The sequence below is a fragment of the Chelonia mydas genome, chromosome 13 (genome assembly GCF_015237465.2).
Source record: "Chelonia mydas isolate rCheMyd1 chromosome 13, rCheMyd1.pri.v2, whole genome shotgun sequence".
NCBI lineage: Eukaryota > Metazoa > Chordata > Testudines > Cheloniidae > Chelonia > Chelonia mydas.
In genome coordinates, this window is record NC_051253.2 from 433,185 (window position 1) to 455,490 (window position 22,306).

The following is a 22,306-nucleotide window of genomic DNA, read 5'->3' on the forward strand; positions in this document are numbered from 1 at the left end:
AGTGTGGGCTATGACGAGATTCGGGACAGGAGGGACCATTGTGACTATCTAGTGTGACATGTGTGGCTCAGGCCACAAACTCACCACCGGCTTTCCATGTGGAGGGGAGGGGGGTGCGGCGGGGGCAGTGCAGCATGGCGCTGGGCTCTCCCTGTATCCTGACACTCCTTCCTTTGGGCCTCCCAGGGTCAGGATCAACCCCTGCCCCAGATAAGCCCAATGTGCCCCCCCCGCAGGTCCGGCCTGGACCCCTGGTTTGGTGTTGTTCAGTGTTTGCTGCACGGAGGGGAGCAGACTGCAGCTTCCACGAGCCCTGGGTGTGAGCTTCACCCTGTGGGGCCAGATCCCGTTATGCACAGGCACTGCAGACAGCTGCCGAATTCTTCCTTGGGTGGACTGTGCCGTTTTGGCACACATCCTGACAGCTGCTCAGCTCGCTGGGTACTCTGAGACTAGGACCCCGGGTGTCAGCTGCCTCTGCGTCCAGCTGCAGAAGGAGCCCCCGCCTGGGAATGATGGGAGACGCGGGGCATTAGAACAAAGTGGGAGCCTGGTGCGAAATCCCTACTGCCTGGGGCAGGCAGCTGGTGCCCTGGGACTGTGGGCTGAGCAGCGGGAGCACCTGGCTGGCTTGAGTATGGAATGAAACCACAGGGCAGAATGAGACAGCTATCCCTTGGGGGAAGAGCTCAGAGCTTCTTCCCATCTTTAAAAAAGGGAAGAAGGAGGATCCTGGGAACTACAGGCCAGTCAGCCTCACCTCAGTCCCTGGAAAAATCATGGAGCAGGTCCTCAAAGAATCAATCCTGAAGCACTTAGAGGAGAGGAAAGTGATCAGGAACAGTCAGCATGGATTCACCAAGGGAAGGTCATGCCTGACTAATCTAATCGCCTTTTATGATGAGATTACTGGTTCTGTGGATGAAGGGAAAGCAGTGGATGTATTGTTTCTTGACTTTAGCAAAGCTTTTGACACGGTCTCCCACAGCATTCTTGTCAGCAAGTTAAGGACGTATGGGCTGGATGAATGCACTATAAGGTGGGTAGAAAGCTGGCTAGATTGTCGGGCACAACGGGTAGTGATCAATGGCTCCATGTCTAGTTGGCAGCCGGTGTCAAGTGGAGTGCCCCAGGGGTCGGTCCTGGGGCCCGTTTTGTTCAATATCTTCATAAATGATCTGGAGGATGGTGTGGATTGCACTCTGAGCAAATTTGCGGATGATACTAAACTGGGAGGAGTGGTAGATACGCTGGAGGGGAGGGATAGGATACAGAAGGACCTAGACAAATTGGAGGATTGGGCCAAAAGAAATCTGATGAGGTTCAATAAGGATAAGTGCAGGGTCCTGCACTTAGGATGGAAGAATCCAATGCACCGCTACAGACTAGGGACCGAATGGCTAGGCAGCAGTTCTGCGGAAAAGGACCTAGGGGTGACAGTGGACGAGAAGCTGGATATGAGTCAGCAGTGTGCCCTTGTTGCCAAGAAGGCCAATGGCATTTTGGGATGTATAAGTAGGGGCATAGCGAGCAGATCGAGGGACGTGATCGTTCCCCTCTATTCGACACTGGTGAGGCCTCATCTTGAGTACTGTGTCCAGTTTTGGGCCCCACACTACAAGAAGGATGTGGATAAATTGGAAAGAGTCCAGCGAAGGGCAACAAAAATGATTAGGGGTCTAGAGCACATGACTTATGAGGAGAGGCTGAGGGAGCTGGGATTGTTTAGTCTGCAGAAGAGAAGAATGAGGGGGGATTTGATAGCTGCTTTCAACTACCTGAAAGGGGGTTCCAAAGAGGATGGCTCTAGACTGTTCTCAATGGTAGCAGATGACAGAACGAGGAGTAATGGTCTCAAGTTGCAATGGGGGAGGTTTAGATTGGATATTAGGAAAAACTTTTTCACTAAGAGGGTGGTGAAACACTGGAATGCGTTACCTAGGGAGGTGGTAGAATCTCCTTCCTTAGAGGTTTTTAAGGTCAGGCTTGACAAAGCCCTGGCTGGGATGATTTAACTGGGACTTGGTCCTGCTTTGAGCAGGGGGTTGGACTAGATGACCTTCTGGGGTCCCTTCCAACCCTGATATTCTATGATTCTATGATTCTATGAGTGTCTCTGCAGGTGCGGGCCCCACGAGAGGGGCTGAGGCGTCTCTTGAAATAAACAGGCATTTGCTTTAATATCAGCTTTCTGGGACCCGGCCAGGGCTAGGCCAGGAGTAGCCTACCCAGCCTGGATCTTCTCTCATGTCAGTGGCGCATGGCAGTGGTAGGCCATGGGGAACTGTCTCAGCTGGGATGATGATGATGGGGAATTTGGGAACATTTTGACAGCCCCTGCTCACCCTCTCTGAGCCCCCCTTCTCTGAACTGCGGGGGTCCCCTGGCTTTGATGCTCCTCGTGTGGCGAGCTGCAGATCTCGGGTGGGCTCATGCCCCTGCCCAGCCATGAAATCCACGTCCCGCTGCTCCTTGTGCTCTGTCACTCTCCCTTGCCCACATCAAAGCGGAGGCAAGTGGGACCCTGCTGACACTCTGCCCTGACTCCCCAGCCTTGGGTGTCCCATGGAGGTAGCTGTTCCCTCCTGCTCCTGAGCAAGGCACTCCACCTCTCCGACGGAGCTAGGGAGGGAGAGGTCTGGAGCAGAGCCCAGCCTGGCAGCTGGGGCACCAACCTGGGCACCAGGCAGTGCTGGTCGCCTGGCAATGGACCTGCCCTGAGGCTGCCAGAGGGGTGAGGCTCTGAGCTAAGCCCTTGCTGGCAGTTTCCTGGGCAGGCCCAGAGCCTAGTGGCAGGGGAGCCTAGCAGGGAACCTGCGTCACCCCCTTTTGGGGACTGGCCTGCCCTACCCGCCTCCTGGGCCCCCCACAGACTGGACCTACCCACTCAGGTCCTCCCCTCAGGGACCCACCACAGGGCCTATCCCTCTTCCTCTGCCATTCATACTTGCACATTTGCGGGTGGCTCCATCTGGCCCTGGATGACGTAGGCAGCCCTAACTGCCTGTCTCCAGCGGGAAGTGCTGCGTCTGGCTGGGTGGGTTTTTCTGTTCCCTGCCTCCATCTCTCTATCCTCCTGACCCCTCTCCCCACTCCGGATGCTTGTTTTGCTCCCGGCTGCTGTCTTCTCTTCTCTCCCTACTGTATGCCTTCCATGCTCAGTGTTGAGGCTGGCAGGGAGTTCCGCGGCTACTTGGGACCTGCAGGATGAAAATGCAGGACACCGAATAGGCAAGGGCTAGGAAGAGACCCTGGAGCTCAGACACCTGCCATGCAGTTCCCCTAAGCCCTCTCCAGTGCAAGCTCGCCTCTTCAGGGTGCCCGACCTGCCAGATGGTCCTGGTGGAGAGGAGTGTGATTCTGAACAGGGCAGGCTGAGTAATCCATTGGCAGCCTAATGGGGCACTAGTAATTGATTTCCAGCTGTCAGGAAGGGGTGTGGGTGTGTAGAGACCATTCGTATCCTGCTTGTCAGGGAAGATGGAGCTCGTGAGGCCCCAGGTGATGCTTCTGAGAGCTGGAAGATGGATGTTTGGTGTGATGAGACCCCCAACTGCAGAACTCATCCCCAAGTGTATGTATGCAGGTAGTGCTGCAAGTTTGTGCGTGTAGGTTTTGTGTATGGTCTGTGTGGAATGTCTGAATGCAGTTGTGAGTCTGTGTAGACATTGGCGTGTGTGTAGATGTGTGCATGTATCGGGGTGTGTGTGTGTGTGTATCATGAGAGAATTTGGAGTGTGTATTCCTACAGGAATCTGTTTACAGTTTCCTAGCAGCCTGGAGGCACAGCCTTCCCCTTTCTGTTCTCTCTTGGCGGGGGCCCCTGCACAGGTCTCTGGAGGACTGCAGTCATAGCTGTCCATATTGCAGCACCTGAGCGCAAGTCTGTGTTATGTAGGGCTTTGTCAGGCTGCATGATGTGTGCTGGTCTTGCCCCCCCCCCCCTTCCCCTGCATCGGCTGCATTTGTAAAATGAAATAAATATTGACACGGGCGGGATGCTATTCAATTTGTCCTGATCACTGGGCTGCAGTGAGTTCTGACAGGGCAGAGTGTAAAACATAAGCTCAGGATGTAATTTCCACTGTCAACATGATGTACAGTATGGCTCTGCCAAATACATACCGACAAGCTGAGCGAGCCCTCTCGGGGAGGGTACAAGTCACGCTGATAATTGGGAAGCTGGGACTGAGGAACATCAGCAAAGGTGGCGTTTCACTTGGATTCTGATCTGGGGGTGCAGGGGGTGTGTGAGCGTGAGCTAGAGCCAGCCACCGTGTGTGTCTGTGACGCAGCAGGGAGGGGGGAGTGTTGACCTGGGAATGTGGCAGGGGAGTTTCAATGGGAGACCTAAAAAGAAAAGGAGTACTTGTGGCACCTTAGAGACTAACCAGTTTATTTGAGCATGAGCTTTCGTGAGCTACAGCTCACTTCATCGGATGCATAGCATGATTGACCTGAGAGCCTGTAACCTGAGCCAGGAGGGGGAGGTAACACCTCTGCCCAGGAAACTGGACAAAGGCTGCAGGAGAGAGCCGGCTAGGGGGGGTTTAGTTTCAGTTTGGGGCTGGGTGGAGGAACGCAGGGAACCCCAGGGCTGGGGTCTGAGCTCCCTGCTCCTCCAGAAGGACTTGACTGAGGGGTCCTGGGTGTACCCACAAGCTCTGTTTTGGACTGTGTTCCTGTTGTCCAATAAACCTTCTGTTTTACTGGCTGGCTGAGAGTCTCAGTGAATCCCAGGAAGAGGGGTGCAGGGCCCGGACTCCCCCACACTCCGTGACAACGTCTGCCTGTGAGCCCCCGTAGGCCGTCACGTCAGGACACTGCACTGCCTGCTGGTTCTGGCAGCAGCAGCTCCCATCAGTTATTTACGGCCCATAGCTCGTGTGTGGCAGACAGAAGTGGTGCCCCAAGTCCGTTCTGAAAGGTCGCCAATATCACTGGGAAATCAGTGCTGTGGCCAGCCTCTGCCCCTTGTGTGCTGGGCTCCTGGGCCCTGCCCGCAGCAGAGGACTCTGTGTCCTGGCACAGCCACTTTGGATGCAGCACTAAGAGGCTACAGGAAGGGGAGAGGAAGAGAAAGTAGCTGCCTCTGGAGGAGCTGGGGGAGCCTGCGAGGCAAGGGATAAGGTGTGGTGGACGTATGCAGATAACAGACCATTGACCCCAGCCCTTATATAGCACCGGACGCAGTGCTACCCACTGGGGACCCTACGCAGGAATGTTCCTCCCACAACACATAATAAAAAGCAAATAGGGGACCCCTTGAGCTACTTGGGGCCCTAAACAATTGTTCAGTCTGCTGATGCCTAACGACGGCTCTGTATAGCACAATCCAAATGTGTGACTGTAAGGGTGAGAGCAATGGGATGGAGTCTGAGGGCTTGGGATGGCCTCACTCTGCAGTTTAGCTTCAGCTCCCACATTGCTCCAGCTCTTTGTGTTTCTGTAGCCACAAGGTCAAGGGCTGCAAGTGGATCAGACTGGCAGTGGCCAGTGGGGCTGAGCAAATGGAGGAGTCAAGCCCTGGCGCTTTGGGATCTTGCTGCCAAATGTATAGCGCTGGCCAGGTGAGGACATGTAAACTCCTGTCCCTCTGTCTTTAGCCACAGCAGCCTGTGCCAAGGGTGACAGAATGCAGCTGAACTTTGACCTTGTGAGAGAACCCCTGATAAATCACATTCATGCAAATACAGCAGTAAAATGGGGAGCTATTGAATGTAGAAAGCACTGTGATGGCTGAGAGCATAAACACAAGGGTATGGTTCCCACAGCAGCGGTGACCCAGCCCCTGTGTTCTCGGGACTCCATACTAAGTGTGGTGTTAGCAGTTGTACAGGGTCTTGAGGTGCAGTGGTGTTGAGTTAGCTGCCATGGGAACTGTGGGCCAGATCCTCAGAAGAGGTAAATCAGAAGAGCTCCATAGACTCCAGGGGAGTGACGCTGGCCCAGCTCAGGCCCTTCCTGAGGGTTTGTCTCACCCATACGCTGTAGTAACAGTTCGTTGGATTGAATTGCCTTGGTTTTTAAGTTAAAACATAAACAGAATAAAAGAGGAAACCATCCCTCTGTCTGTCTTCAGTGTGTAACCATCACCTGGCCCAGGCTGCATGTTGGGACCCGAGTCTACTGACATAGGAGCATGAGGAGGGGCTGCAGAGCTGTGCTCTAGATAGGCCAATATTTGGTTTTAAATTAGCAGTGAGTTGAGGGTGTGTGTGTGTGTGTTTCCTCCTTTCCCCGTCTCCCACCATGGGAGACTTTTCCTCCACTCTTTGGTGCTCCGCCCCTTGCCGTGCACCAGTCTGAACCCGCTGTGGATGCCGTGTGTGCTCCTGCTGCAAGGGCCATCCCTTGTTTCTTGGACACAAATATGTCCTGTAGGAACACACAAATGTGCCTGTCAGGTGAAATTGACTATTTCAGCTTGGGTTAATGCCCTTTCTCTGCCACCTCTAGGCATTTCCCAGACCCGGGGGGCTGTGTGTATGTTCCCTGTGGAGACTTCTGGTGAATCTGAGCGTGGCTGAGTGGGCAGGGCTCTGGTGATGGGCAAAGGGTGAGAATGGGCAGGGCTCTGGTGGTTGCTTCCACAGTGTACTTGGTATTGTCACAGGCCTGGACACAGGACCAGAATGGTCCCTTTGTTAAGTTCTGATTCTACCAGTTGCATTTCCTGAGTGCAGCCCATCTGTGTTATAGCTACAGGTCTCACTGCAGCGCAGAAGTGTTTTGTAATAACAACAACTTAGCACTGACAGCTCAAGAGGTGGATGCCCTTTGCTTGTCCCCAGGCAGCCTCAGCACGGGCGGAAATAGTGTGAGCTTCGCCCCACCTCGGGGCTGAGAGCCAAGGAGCAGGACAGGCTCTGGGGCGCAAGGGGTGAGTGCATGTTTGCTAGCAGCTGGCCTGAGATCCACCAGCTGATTTCACACCCACCCAGAGCAGCCACGGGATGGGAGCCATTTCTGGCCAGTGCTATGGGACCAACTTCCCGAAGCGCCAGTCCGCTTCAGCATGGTGGGTTTGAACCTTTTCAGTGGGGCTGGAACATCCTTGGGTTCATGTTGGGCTGAGGAGAAAACAGAGCAGGGATGGGTTGAGATTCCCATGGAAAGGCCTGTCACGGAGTTCCCGGGCGATGCTCTGGAACTGCTCCCTACGAAGCCAGGCTGGATTCTGTTGAAGTCTCCTTCCTGTGAACAGACTGTCTTCAGGGCAAGAAGCTCACACGGCTTCCACCTTCCTGGGTCTGACCTTGGAGCATTCAGCATCCTCTGCCCCTCCGTGCGCTTCCCACGGCGAGTCCGCCCAGGTGGGGTCCTGGGGAAGCCAGAGGATCCTGCACCCCAATTCCACAGTCAGACGGGACTCTCAGCCAGCTGGGAACACAGAAGGTTTATTAGACGACAGGAACATGGTCTAAAACAGAGCTTGTACGTACAGAGAACAGGACCCCTCAGCCGGGTCCATTTTGGGGGGCAGTCAGCCAGACAACCCCGTCTGCACTTCACTCCTCGTCCCCAGCCAGCCCCAAACTGAAACTCCCTCCAGCCCCTCCTCCTCTGGGCTTTGTCCCTTTCCTGGGCCAGGAGGTCACCGGATTCCTTTGTTTTCCAACCCTTTAGCTCTCACCTTGTAGGGGGGAAGGGCCCAGGCCATCAGTTGCCATGAAACAGGGTGTTGGCCATTCTCTGTGTCCAGACCCCTGCACACACCTGCCCTCTCGGGCTCTGCAATGATCATACACCCTTACCCCACCACCTAGATGCTTAAGAACTGCATAGGGGAAACTGAGGCACCCCTACAGTATTCAGAGGAAACATTAAGGACATTCCCACTTCGTCACATCTCTCCCCCATTGGAGACCGAACTGAGCGAGGTCACTTTATCCGGTGACCTGGGGAAGTTCGAAGCCACCAACGTTCCCATGGATGCCCCAGCATCTCTCCCATTCCTTGGTGGGAGTTACACCAGGCCCTTCCAGTTTTACGCCCTTCCAGTTTCATACCCTCCCTTAGGTCGGGTGTGCTTGATGGCACTTGCATGCCGCATGTGGGAAGGTTTATGTGGCCCGTGCCCTTTTGCCACCCCAAAACCCCCGGGGGTCAAACTGGGATTGGGTCTTCTCCCAGCGCTCCCGTCTGGAAGGCTGCAGTTCGGGCTCTTTTGGTTAAGAGCCCCCATCCTGATCTTGGCCCCCCTCTGACCAGGTGTCTCTGTCATCCGCCACTCGGCATCAGCCCCTCACCGAGCCCTGTGTCTGAGGCGTCGGTGAACACTATAAAGGCCTTGGCAAAGTCTGGGTTTACCAGATTTACCAGTCCCTGGATTAGAGCCTCCTTCAACGCACAGAGAGCCCTCTGGCACTGCTCGGTCCAGACCAGCTCGTCTGGTTTCTCCTTCTTACATAGCTCAGTGATGGGGGCAGCTAGGGAGCTCAGGTGGGGTACAAACCTCCAGTACTACCCCACCATCCCAATAGAGGCCTGGACCTGTTCCTTTGTCTGGGGAACAGGCCACTCTCTGATTATCTCCACCTTACACTTTTCAGCTTTTACCGTCAGTCCTGCCTCCTTGAGGCAGCCCAGCACCCTCTTCACCTGGGACACAGTCTGTTCACTTACAGAATCAGCATGGAGACATTCCTTTCTCAACAACCTTGTCTCCCCATCAAGCTGGCCAAACACAGCCACTTGGATATAGGACTGTTTAACTTTCTTAACAGCTTTTCCTCCATCTGAGACCTTCTCAAAGCTATCCACACTGGATCCTTCAACAGGAAAGTCAATGGCTTCATTCACAACAGAAAATTTCTGGTTGTTAGGAACTGAAACTTTCTTGATTAAATCACTTTCACACCCTTCAGTTGCAGTAAACTGCTTGCAAAGACTCCATGAGGATTCCTTTCCCGAGGGGCTTTTCTATGCAACAATTCACTCATGCTCAAATAAATTGGTTAGTCTCTAAGGTGCCACAAGTACTCCTTTTCTTTTTGCGAATAAAGACTTACACGGCTGTTACTCTGAAACCTGTCACCCCTCACAGAAATTCTGCTCTTACCCTCTTTACCTAAGGCTTGCTCTAGAGGAACACTTTCCTGAGCAACAACAGACTCTTTCTGGGTGTCACTTGCATCCAGAATTACCTCTGGCCCATCCGGCGGATTCCTACACAATCCCCTTTTAGGCAAACTCACAGACTTCCTAGATAAAAGGTTAGAAACATTCTCTTTCCCTTTGCCACATGCAAGCTCAGGAATCTTTTCCTTCTTGCTACAGGTTTCCACACCATCGGTAGGTAACAGGATCAAATCACCTTCATGCTCTCCTTGTGCCCTGGCTAGGATCTCACCCTGATTAGACAGAGTTGCGACACCCTTTCCTAACAACACACTAGCAACAGGCAAAATACAAGCACCAGAATTGTCTGGGCTCTGGGATTTTACATAGACACTAACTGGATGCAACCTACTTACAGTGCCATTCTCCCGAGCAGACCCAAACTTAGGACCCTTCCCTTCCTGGGCTTTAGCTGAATCCAGAACCAACTCTGAGACAACTGCACTACCCTCAGCCATCACAGGCTGAAAGGCGCCTTCTGTCTGCTCCACAGACAAAGAGCCTGAGACACATTCTCCTTTCCCAGACACCCAGCTTGGGATCTCATTCCCCTGGTCCCAGCACACAGGGCTGTTCACAGACAACTGATTGGAGACCAGATAAACTGCTGCTCTTCTCACTACACTGAGCTATTTCCAGCAAATCACGGTTACCCTTCTCAGGTTCCCTTTTACAAGCTGTGCTCTCCAAGCTCTGTTTTCCTTCCCTTACCAACCTCTGCTTCCACAAGGAACTAGATGTTAAAATCACTGAGAGACGACAAGTCCTATCCAAAGTGTCTAGAGACGAGAGTAGACCTGCCATCCCCTGCATTCTTGAGAGATTAACTACCCAGCTGTACTGCTCTGCAGACTCAGCTCCGCAGTCTCCCCTCTCGCTGGCTGGGCCTGGGGTCACAGCCCCGCTGAGCCCTGTCCCTCGTCGCTCCCTCCCTGCCGTGGGATCACTTCCCAGCAGCGCCTCTGGACAAGGCAAACCTGGTTGGCAGTCGTCCTGCCCTGCCTGTGGGTCCCCCCATTCAGCTGGGGTCTCAGCTCCCCCCATGCTCAGCGCTGCCCTTGCTTCCCAGTGGGGCAGGCAGCAAGCTCTCTGCTCTCCTTACGGCATCAGAGCCAGCATGAGCCCCCTCTCCAGTGTGCAAGGGGGCAGGGAGCATCTCTCTGTCCCACCCAGCCCCAGGGGTCTGGTTACAGGCAGGCAGGTAGCCTGAACCTAGCAGCTCCTCCCCCTGCCAGCCAGGTCATCTGCATTTTCACTGACCATTTCCCTCTCTCTCGATTGGTTCCCTGGATTCAAATTCAAACCCTTGGCCGTTACAGGAGCAGGGCCTGGATCCTGTCCTAAAGAGACACAGTCACCCCCCAACAGGGTCTCACAGCCGATATCCTGGAGAACCCCAACGGCAGCCAGCCCCACCCCTCCGGTGTCTACACAGGGATCTGGGCCATAGGCAGGGCGAGGGGCTTCATCCCTGGGACCCTCGCTCAGCTCACACAGCCCTTTAGCATCTGGTGGGGGTGCACCACCCAGGGCCTGACACCGGTTCTCTCTGTCCTAGGATCTCGCCACCCCAGGAATGTCTCCCCATTGACCATCACCTTCCGCTCCCCCTGGGGATCCAATGGGCCTGAGCTCAGGAAACTCCACACAGACATATAGATTGGGGTCAGGAGTGGGAGCCTGTCCACCTCCCCACCCATCTAGCTGACGGAGTCTATGGCCTTGGGACAAAGCAAGGGAGCGAGACACCGGGGCTTTTCTGCAGGGTCCCCCTGCTTCAAATTGCCAGCCTGCTCAAAGGCAGTGAGGTGGGCATCCACATCCCCCCCCATCCTTAACCAGGGGCAGCAATGTAGTATCGAGGTTCCCTGTGGAACTGGACCCCTGGGGTCTATCCCCACTCACCCCTGGGAGGTCCCCTAGGCCTCTCCGCTCCACCTAGATAAGGGTGTATGATCCTTGCAGAGGCCGAGAGGGCAGGTGTGTGCAGGGGTCTGGACACAGAGAATGGCCGACACCCTGTTTCCTGGCAACTGATGGCCTGGCCCTTCCCCCCTACAAGGTGAGAGCTAAAGGGTTGGAAAACAAAGGACTCAGGTGACCTCCTGGCCCAGGAAAGGGACAAAGCCCAGAGGAGGAGGGGCTGGAGGGAGCTTCAGTTTGGGGCTGGCTGGGACATGGAGTGAAGTGCAGACGTGGTTGTCTGGCTCACTGCCCCCCAAAATGGACCCAGCTGAGGGGTCCGGTTCTCTGCACCTACAAGCTCTGTGTTAGACCATGTTCCTGTCATCTAATAAACCTCTGTTTTACTGGCCGGCCAATTCATGCTGCTGCTGCTTCTGCAGCTCTTTCTTGGGCTCTCGCTGTCTCTCACAGTCCTCTTGCTCTCTCGGACTCAGCTCCAATCCCGTCCGTCTCCGATCCCCTGATGGGGAACCCGATCATGAAGACGTCTGGTCGGGGACAGGAGTCTTGGGGATGCCTGGCTCCCACTCCAGCTGCTCCCAGATCCTGCTATAGCCCCATTTGGGGTCAGGAATCTGTTCCTTAGAGCGGTCATCCTCCTCCAGCTGCACAATTAACTGTGCTTTGATGAACTTTCCAATGCTCAACCCACCCTCTCTTTCTGCACTGGGTTACAATGTCCTTCTTAAGGAGATGGTGACAGGCCATCACTCCGCTGTTTCCAAGTTGCTGTGGACTCACAGGCCTGTGTGCTCTCAGCTCCCCACGGTTTCCAGGGAGAACCCCTAGTGTGCCAGCCCTTCTCAAGGTCACCACCTCTTTGTCAGGGTCAAGCTGCAGACTCTTCCGCCCCTGGGACCGCTTGCTGTAATCCCCTGGGGGACCCTGTTACTGCAAAAGTCCTTCTCTCTGGTCACACACTCCCAGGGGTTAACCGCCCCCTGAAGCCGTCTCTCTCTGAATCTTTAGCACGCTTGGTCCCTGTCAATCCCCCTTCATTTTACTGCTCCCCGGTCACTTACTGCAGGAAGCGCCGTCCACGGGGTGCAGTACATCCCACCGCTGCCACCAGTTGTCACGGAGTCCCTGGGCGATGCTCTGGAACTGCTCCCCATAAAGCCAGGCAGGACTCTGGGGAAGTCTCCTTTCTGGGAGCAGCCTGTCTGCAGGACACATAGCTCACACAGCTTCCACCTTCTTGGGTCTGACCTCGGAGCATTCAGCATCCTCTGCCCCTCCGTGCGCTTCCCGCAGTGAGTCCGCTCAGGCGGGGCTCCTGGGGAAGCCAGAGGGCCCTGCACCCCAACTCCACAGTCAGATGTGACTCTCAGCCAGCCAGTAAAACAGAGGTTTATTAGACGACAGGAACATGGTCTAACACAGAGCTTGTAGGTGCAGAGAACCGGACCCCTCAGCTGGGTCCATTTTGGAGGGCAGTGAGCCAGACAACCACGTCTGCACTTCACTCCATGTCCCAGCCAGCCCCAAACTGAAGCTCCCTCCAGCCCCTCCTCCTCTAGGCTTTGTCCCTTTCCTGGGCCAGGAGGTCACCTGAGTCCTTTGTTTTCCAACCCTTTAGCTCTCACCTTTGCAGGGGGGAAGGGCCAGGCCATCAGGTGCCATGAAACAGGGTGTCGGCCATTCTCTGTGTCCAGACCCCTGCACACACCTGCCCTCTCGGGCTCTGCAAGGATCATACACCCTTATCTAGGTGGTGGGATACTTAAGAAATGCCTAGGGGAAACTGAGACACCCCTACAGTATTCAGAGGAAACATTAAGCACAGTCCCACTTTGTCACAAGGCCCCACCCTTGGCCTGGGGGCTCTTCTCTCCCCAGGGGAGAGCTGAGGCCGACCTCTAGCTAGAAAACCTGCTTTAGCTGGATCGCTGCTGGGAGGAATTTGTTGTCAGGCGCTCAGGCAGGTTTGCGGAGTCTGTAAAGCCCTAGACCTAGTGAGATTTGTCAGGCCCGGTCATTGCCCAGCAGGGCCAGACTATAGTGGTCTGACCTGGAGATGAAAGCTCCACAATAGCCAGAGACTTTCCGGTCAGGTGTGACTGTGTTACACCGGCCATTGTCACTGATGCTTTGTACAGCATGTTTATGTACACGCCTGTGCTTTACTTGTGGTTTTGTGTGTGCCATTATTGTTTGTTACAGGGCATTTTGCTCCCCGGGAGCAGCTGGCTCTGGCCATCTGGAGATGGGGCTAGATTAGAGGTGGGCAAACTGTGGGCCACATCCAGCCCACGGGACCGTTCTGCCCGGCCCCTGAGCTCCTGGCCCGGGAGGCTCGCCCCTGGCCCCTCCCCTGCTGTCCCCCCTCCTTCGCAGCCTCTGCTCACTACACGGCCGGGGCAATGTTCTGGGCAGCGGGGCTGTGAGCTCCTGGGGCAGCGCGGCCCGGCGGCCCGACCCGGTGCCCTCTGCCCTGCGCGGCGTGGCTGGCTCCAGCTGGGCGGCCCGGCGGCCCGACCTCGTGCTCTATGCTGTGCGGCCCGGCAGGCTGACCCGGTGCTCTGTGCTGCACAGTGTGTGGCTGGCTCCAGCTGGGCGGCCTGGCGGCCTGTCCTGGTGCAGCTGCGCCGCCAGCCACCCGTGCTCCAGGCAGCGCGGTAAGGGGGCAGGGAGCGGGGGAGGGGGGTTGGATGGGGGCAGGGGAGTTTGGGGGGTGGTCAGTGGCCGGGGGTGTGGATAGGAGTGCGGGCGGTCAGAGGGCAGGGAACAGGGGGTTGAATGGGGGCAGGGGTTCTGGGGGTGGTCAGGGAGCAGGGGAGGTGGATGGGGCAGGGGTCCCCGGGGGGTAGTCAGGAGAGGAGGGGGTGGCGGGGGTGGATGGGGTGGCAGGGGGCAGTCAGGGGTGGGGGTTCCGGGGGTGGGTGGATGGGGCAAAGGTCCCAGAGGGGCTGTCGGGGTAAGAAGCAGGGGGGGTCAGATAGGGGGCGGGGGCTGGGCCACGCCTGGCTGTTTGAGGAGGCACAGCCTCCCCTAACCAGCCCTCCATACAATTTCCGAAAGTGGATGCGGCCCTCAGGCCAAAAATTTGCCCACCGCTGGGCTAGATGCATCCCACTGACTTCACACAGCAATGCTTCTGATGCCAAGGGGTGGAGGATTCAGCCCAAGTGATTGTGGGCTGGTGGCCGACATTGTCAGCTCTGCACCCTCCGGCAGTTCTGCCCACTCATCCCTCCCTGCCTCCTAGAAACAGTTTCCTGCTTTAAAACGTCTTTCATATGGTTTGATCACAGGGCAAGCTGCCTAATTGGCACAAGTGACTCCAAGACCCTCTGCCTCACACTAGAAATGAGTGCGCCAGGATGGCTGGGGGATGCCCTTTACTCATGCTCTGTTGGGCCTAGTGCATGGGTCGTCATCTTTGCATTTACTAGTGAGTACCCGGTAGCACGTGCAGTGAGAGGGGCAATATTTCAGTGACAAGAGGCCTTGCTACAGCCCTGTCTGCTGAGGAGCGGGCCCAGGCAGCAGGACCTCTGGGCGATGCATTTGGGAAGGAAGCATTAATGAGGCTGAACAATAATTCCTGACTCCTCAAAGTGCACCAGAGACCCCGTGTTCCTCAGAGCATCAGGTGCCCACAGTTCAGTGTGTGCGTGGGTGAGAGTGCACTGGCCCCTGTGCATGTTATACAGGCCTATATGCTGTAGCAGGCGTGTGTGCGCGTGTGCACACGAGCTGGCTGGTGTGTGTGTGCTGGCGTGTGCATGACCCCTGTGTGCTGCCTAGGAATCAGGAACTGAGTGATGCTCATTGTCTTCGCCACGTGAAAGCCCTGCGTGCTGTGGGTGTGGGGGGGCAGGGAAATACCGAAGCAGTGCTGCAGCGAGCTGGCGTGCTGTGTGCATCAAGCCAGTCGGGCCCGTGTGCCTGTCCTAGGAGGGCGAGGAGCCGGGTGCATGCGAGGGACTTGTCAGCTGCGGCCGAACTTGGGTTTGTAGCATCTGGCAGTGGCTGGGCTTTGAGGAGCCCTTCTCCAGGCTGCTGTGTGACTCCTGTGCTCCGGGGAGATCCTAGTCTGATTTGTAAGGGACACGGTTCAGGATGCCCCTTGCCCTGCCCCTCCACTCCGTCGTCTCCAGTAACAGATAGCGGGAGATGAACTTGGCAAGTCCATTTCAGCGGAATGTTTGAGGAGCAGAGCGCGTGGCTCTGGCTGGCCTCTGTGGGAAGCTGCATCTGCAAGGGGGACAGAGAGGTGCCTGTCCATCCGCCCAAGGGCAAGGCGAGGCTTATTGCAAACCATCTGAAATGGTCCCTGTTGCACAGAGCATGTTTCCATCCTGGTGGCAGGACACAAATCTCTTGCCCAGGCTTGTTTGTCTGTGTCTGGGACAAGGCCAGAGCTGTCTGGGAAGTTGGTATTGAGTATTCTCTGGACTCATCATCTCAACTGCTGTTGACCTGGAGCTCAATGAAGGTCCCTCTGGCTCCCATAGACCCAAATTCGGGTCTGAGAATATCAAAGGGTGAGGCTGGTGAGAGGGGCTGGACAGGCTAATGGGTGGAGGCCAGAATTGGGGAGCCAGTCTCCCCTGAGCTTCAGTCCTGGCTCAGGCTGGTGTTGTCCAAAACACGCGCTCATTAGGGTGCTCAGCTGCACACACAGGGTGTCACGCAAAACCTGTGTCCCTCAGCCCCACACCAACAGCCACCGTTGGGAGCGTTAGCCTGTGAGGCCCTCCCGGCGCCATCTGATCACCCCGAGTAACTGTGCTTACTCTCGCTTGGATCCCAGAAGCAGTGTGAGGGGGAGGCGCGCTGGTTTGAGCCGTTGCTGTTCTCCGGATCCTTGCTAAATACAGGAATTTCCATAGAGATGAAGGCTCCACTGCTCTGTTACCCTCCTCCTCCTCCTCCTCCTCCCGATGTCCCTGGCTCTAGCAGCTCCCACACGTGGCATCAAGGGAGGGGACAGCAGCACCACAAGGAAGGAGAGAAAGCCAGGGAGAAAAAGAGCCGGGCAGCGAGCACAGGAGATGAAGGGAGCATGGGGGCAGCCAGGCGAGGGGAGGCACTCAGAGCGGGGAGTGCAGTGCTCAGCCCAGGGGTCGTCACTAACATCTTGGCCTCTTTCAGGTTCCCAGAGACGCTGGCAGTTGCCCTGTGCTCACCTGAGTGAACTGGCAGAGGATGGAAGTGGCTGGCAGCAGCTTGGCGAAGGGTTCTCCTCTGGAAACTGGAGTGCAACAGCCGCAAAGATGGAGAATACAAATGCCCTCAGCCTGAGCAGCCCTGTGCCAGGGCCTGCCACACGTGGATCTGTAGCCTGATAGCACAGGGCCTGTTTCCGGAGTGGGTGAGCGCCCGGCTCAGCCACAACAGGCCGCTCCTGTTAAGATCTCTCATGAAACTTAATGCAAAGGTGCTCGCTCTGCTGTCCTGCAAACTACAGGTGCAGCCTTCTCTGCCCCCACAGGGAGAGCCCTGCCGCAGGCAGAAGAACCCCCCTCTCTGCTTGCTGAAGTGTCCCCAGGGTGGCATATGGGGAGAGCAGAGGGGGGGATAAATGGTCTTTTGACCCCTGGCTCCCAAGGAACTGCAGCCACCAGCCCAGCCACGGAGCAGCGCAGCCCTGGGTCGCTGGCGAATCGGGCACGCGAGCGCTGATGGGAAAGCACTAGTTGTCTGGCCACACAGAGTCTCTGAGGGGGCCCAGGCTGTAGCCTCTTCCAGGCAGAAAGCTTGACTGTTCTCTCCTTGCTCAGCCCGATGCCAGGAGCCGAGGATGCTGGTCGCTTGTTGCTGTCAGCAGAATGCCTGGGACCTTGGCAGACGTAACTCCTAGCCCACAGGCACCCTGAGGAGCCTGACTGCCTGGAGTGAGGTCTCGGCGGGGATGGGTAAGCTGCCCCATCCGGGCTGGTGAGCCCCACAGTGGTGGTGTCGGGCCCCTTCCTGCTCCCCAAAGGATGTCAGCGTCCTCTCTGAAAGCCACTCTCCATGCAGCCTCCCGGTGCGCAGTAGTGATGGCTCTGCCAGGCTTCTCGTGGACCGTATTTCTGCTACTCTGCACCCTGGAGCAGCTGGGGGCCCTGGCCATTCACACGGAGGCTGGGAGGCCGGGCCTGGAGCAGTCAGGGGACAGCATGCTGCTGGCAGGCGGACGTGTGAAGCGCGGCTGGGTGTGGAACCAGTTCTTTGTGGTTGAGGAGTACACGGGCACGGAGCCGCTGTACGTGGGAAAGGTAAAGTGACCTTGGTATGTCTCTGCAGGGCCCAGGCCTGTTGCCGGGAGGGGAGGGGGCTGGAGCTAGGTCAGGAGCATGGCCAGGCACAGCGGGTGCCCCTGCCACACGGGAGGAAAGGCCCTGCTGGGGGGTCTGCACTGAAGGCAAGGAGCGTCCCTGGGTGGGGTGGGAAGGCTGCTCAAGTGGATTAGGAGCCCTCAAGGCCGGGCAGTTTTAGACACAGTCATTGTTTGATGGGGCTTCAGCAGGGCCAGTAGGTTCAGAGAAAATCCAGAGCAGGGAATACCCCCTAGATGGACAGCTGCCGCCTCCAGTGCTGTGTGGGCACAGGGGGAGGGGAGGAGGCAAACTGGCAGCACCTGGGGGCACTAGGGGGAAGGGCAGGCTGGAGGTGTCCCAGGGGGCGATGGGAAGGGGGGCTGGCGGTGTCGGGGGCTGACGATGCCCTCAATGGGAGGGGATGAAGGGAAGTTGTGGGCAATGCACTGGGGGTACATGGAGAAGGGGGGCTGCGGTGTCCCAGGGGGTGATGGGAAGTGTGGGGGGGCTGGCGGTGTCTGTGGGGGGCTGTGGGAAGGGGAGCTGGCGGTGTCTGTGGGGGGCGATAGGAAGGGGGCTGGCGGTGTCTGTGGGGAGCGATAGGAAGGGGGCTGGCGGTGTGTGGGGGGGCAGCCATGGGAAGTGGTGGTGGGCTGTCAGTGCCCCCAGTGGGGTGTGATGGGGGCTGGCGGTGTCCTTGGGGGTGATGGGAAGGGGGGCTGTCAGTGCCCCTGGTGGGGTGTTGGGAAGTTGGGGGAGCTGCCGGTGTCTGTGGGGGGTGATGGGAAGTGGGGGCGGCGGTGCCCCGGTGGGGTGATGGGAAGTTGGGGGGGGCTGGCGGTGTTGGGGAGGGCGATGGGAACTGGGGGGGGGGAGCTGGTGGTGCCCCCGGTGGGGCGATGGGAAGTGGGAGGGGGAGCTGGTGGTGCTGTGGGGGGCAATGGGAAGTGGCAGGGGCTGGTGGTGCTGTGGGGGGTGATGGGAAGCAGGATGGCGGTGCCCCCGGTGGGAGGGGATGAGGGGAAGGGGCGGTGGTGGGCAGTGCCCTGGGGAGCGCCCCGACACACACAGTGCAGTGACTGTCCAGTGATGGTGCTGTGGCGGGTGATGGGAAGTCGGGGGGGCTGGCGGTGTCAGGGGGGCGATGGGAAGGGGGGGCTGGCGGTGCCCCCGGTGGGAGGGGAAGGGGAGGTGGTGGGCAGTGCCCTGGGGAGCGCCCCGACACACACAGTGCAGTGACTGTCCAGTGATGGTGCTGTGGGGGGTGATGGGAAGTGGGGGGGGCTGGCGGTGTCAGGGGGGCGATGGGAAGGGGGGGGCTGGCGGTGCCCCCGGTGGGAGGGGAAGGGGAGGTGGTGGGCAGTGCCCTGGGGAGCGCCCCGACACACACAGTGCAGTGACTGTCCAGTGATGGTGCTGGGCTCTGGTGGAGACGTGACCCTTGCTGCGAAGCTGGATGAGCAGGGCCAGGGAGCTGGGGGTGGGGTGGCGGATGGGCTCTGTGGAAACAGGGATTTTGCACAGCAGGGCCAGACTGGGCCCTGGGACTCTCACCTGGGCAGAGCTGCTCCTGCTGGGTGTGTGCATGGGGGGCAGCCAGAGGGCCAGTTACCATCCCATCCAGAACCCTCCTCCCTGGGATCGCCAAGGTGGGAGGAGCAACGGCTCTGCCCTGAAGGGAGCATCATCATCACTTCAGCCAGGGGTTCCCTCTTCCTTCCCAGCAACAGGCACATGGGCCTTGCATCCCTCCCCTTCCCCCGCCACTGCATTCCTCTCCAGGGGTAGCTCCATGGCACTGCATCCCCTCCCCCACAGGGTAGCTCCATGGCACTGCGTTCCCCAAGTCGTCCTCTTGCAGGGGTGGTTGTGTTGGGTTTCAGACTCTCACCACTGGCTTGCTTCCAGTCCTGGGAGGAATGAGCTCAAACTTACCCGCCAGATCTCCCCTGAGGACTGTGCTGGCTGTTTTCTGGTTCCTGGTCCATGCAGATTGGGGCTCGCTCAGAAAACAGCCCCTTCAGGCCTCCATGTGCAAATTCCTCCCTCCCTGTTCCTCTGCCCAATTAGTTACCCCAGAGTAAAGGTGTTGCTGTATTTACATAATGTGATTCCAATTTGCATAAAAGATTTGCATGGGATGCACTTAATATGCCTCTATTTGCATATGAATGTGCCAGGCGGGATGCGGGGGGGCGGGGGGAGTTCTTCGGGCAAAGGCTAATATTACAGGTGCAGAGTCACTTTGCTATAGGCCAAGGGCTGGGGTCTGGCTCCTACGTCCCAGTCCTGGGTGGTACATGGGGGATGGGCTAGTGCCTGGGCAGGAGTCCGGGGTTATGGGAATTACTGGGGCACCCAGGGGAATGGAGTTGGCCTTCCCTGTGGCAGCATTGATATTACGCTCGTGCCCAGTCAAGGTCAGGCTGCGTTGCACTGGGCTCTGTACAGCACCCAGGGAGACTCAGCCAGTGCCAAACCCTGCCGTTGGGTTTGAGACTGATGATGGGGTGGGGAGGCGGGACAATGGGGGGGGGTGGGATAAGCTGGTGTGGGTGCGTAGGCTCCACAGAGCCAGTCCTGTGTCCCCGTGAGAGCTGAGTGCAGGGCCTGGCACAGTGGCTGTTGACCAGGGGAGTGACAGTGTGTTAACTTCAGAGGCGACTCAGTTCATGCCATTTATATCTTCTCTTTCCCTTAGCGTTTCCCTCTCTGCTAGCTGATGAATGCTGCTGTTAGACCTGGTACCATGGAGATGCTCCGAACCTCTGGTGAGGGGTGTGGTGTGAAAGCCCAGAGAGACAGTGACTGTGGTAGCTAACTGCATGTTGCCCCTGCCAGCAGCTGGGGCTGGCATGTGCTTGTCCTCCAGCACCCAGGTTGGCACTCAGTGTTTGTGCAGTGTGGATGGCCCCCCAGCCCTGCCCATGTGACGTATTTGGCTGGTGCTTTCCTCAGGGCTCTGTGATTAGGCCATCCCAGGGCACCTTCTCTTTCCCTTTCCAGCACAGGGAGCAAGCATCTCCATTGCCCAGCATGCCCTGGTGCAGGCGCAGCGTGGTCTGTGTTGGGGGTGATCCCCTGTGTCAGCTGGGGCAGAGGAGTGTGCTGTGAGTCGGTTCTAATGGCTTGGCTGTGCTTGGGGCACGTAAGCTTCAGGGCTGAGAGTCTGGGGGGATGCCACGTGGACAGGATCACGGGTGAGGCTCCAGTTGAGTTTTAAACAATCCTCTGTGCCCGTTTTTGCAGACGCTCAGGAAGCCTTGCTCCTCCATGAAGATGCTGGATACAGTTACAGTTAATTGACAGCTCCCCTGGGGAGCGACTTGAAGCATCAGGCCTTGTCGAATTCCAGAGGTAGCCTAGCAACAGCCTCATTTCCAAAATGAACTCAGGAACCTAAAACTGGCCCATTTTATATCCCCTTTCCACATCACCTGCCAGCCTGGAGTGAACAGCCAGGCCACACAGAGAACGGTTCCCTGTAAATATCTCTCTCAAAGGCCTGCTCTCCCCTACAGCTGCTGTCCAGGCTGGGGCTGGAGTAGCCAGGAGCTGCTCCCGCAGCCTGCACTCCTGCCCTGCTCCCCACAGCACCCCTGCCAGGAGAGGCTGGGGAGAATGAAACCAGTTACAGTCTCTTCCTGCTGCTGGTGTTTTAACTGCTCCATAGCGCTGCTCCGTTATGGAGCAGCGATGAGCCTCCCATGGTCAGTGTTCCTGCACTTCTCCCTGGAGAACGTGTGGCGGGGACAGGCAGGTATGGGAGCTGCTGGTAGCTCCCTCTAGGAGGCACCTACACAGTTCCCAGCAGTGCCACCAGCTGGGAAAGGCTTGGCTAGCCTCCCACACCCCTACATGTGCTCGTCTGAGGGCCAATAACATTTCTGTACAAGATGGATTCTCTTGCTAATCCTTTTTCGGAACTGTAATTTCCCCCGAGGCTGCTGTCAGTTTGATGTGGATTTCTTTGGGTTTTTTAAGGAGAATTATGGGGTCAGCGCTAGTTACAAACTTCTGCATGTGGACAGATCTATTTTAGATAAAAGGGGATTAAAGGGAAAAAAGCAGATTTAATTAAGTTGCTAATATTTAAAGAAAATTGATGAACTAAGGCTTTATGAGCTGGAGCAAACACAGAGCATGCCTTCATTATGGCCAGTTTTTATTTGATTTTCTTTATTTTTCAATCCCAAACTAGTTTTTATTTGTGTATCTGTGCTTGCTTTTTAATCATTTTAATAAGGAAAATGCACCTCTATTCACATTTAATTTTGATTTAATTAGCAGGCAGTAATTAATGGCCTTGTAAAATCCCAGTGTTAGCCTTTTAGAGCAGGGAAATAATTTCCCTTTTTAACAAACTGAACAGATGAAAGGTTTTCGTCTTTTCTAAGAGGCCCTTTTCCCAGCATTGCCCAGACACACCTCATCACCAGGAATAAGGAGTGACTCCGTGGCTGAATGTGGGGCTTCCTTCCCCCATCCTGGGTGAAGAGCATGCCCAGGAGGGAAGGGGTCATTGCCCCCTGCTCCAGAGCTGCTGCTTTATTTTAAATTATGGGCTGGTGAGAGAGAGCCTCCCAGCTGTGCTCTGGAGATGCTGGGATTATGTTTGCCCTGGATTCACCTGCTCCTGCTGTGCCAAGAAGTTGGGACGAAGCACGGAGAGGCCTGTTGTCCCAGGAAGGGGCAGGTTTCAGGGGTTAATGATGCAGATGCATATTCTGATCTCACCCCGGTGTAAGTCTGGAGTAACTCCATTGACTCCTGATTTACCCTGGCACAGCTGAGATGGGATCCAGGCCAGTGGGGTCTCTGGAGGACTGGCCATAGGAGGGAAATGGTGGTTGTCCCTGTGGCTATCTGCGCTGTGGGATGGCTGCTGTCTCTGCTCCTTTGGCTCTTGGCACTGTCAAACTCTGCACCCTCTGGCTGTCTGCACTGTCACAGCCACTCTTGAGCCA

The 22,306-nt window shown here is 56.8% G+C and overlaps 1 protein-coding gene across 5 annotated transcripts in view; it reads left to right on the forward strand.

Annotated features, from left to right (window-relative positions):
• The window catches only part of CDH22 (cadherin 22), a 187,503-nt gene that overhangs the window by 37,763 nt on the left and 127,434 nt on the right, over positions 1–22,306 (forward strand). For 4 of the 5 annotated variants that reach the window (XM_037915917.2, XM_043527104.1, XM_043527103.1 and 1 more), the window contains exon 2: positions 16,189–17,297. In XM_037915917.2, coding sequence (XP_037771845.1) covers positions 17,022–17,297 — 276 coding nt within the window. In that variant the 5' untranslated portion in view covers positions 16,189–17,021. Of the gene's footprint in view, positions 1–16,188; positions 17,312–22,306 lie in introns of those variants that run through there. The other variant, XM_043527105.1, reaches the window with a different exon arrangement.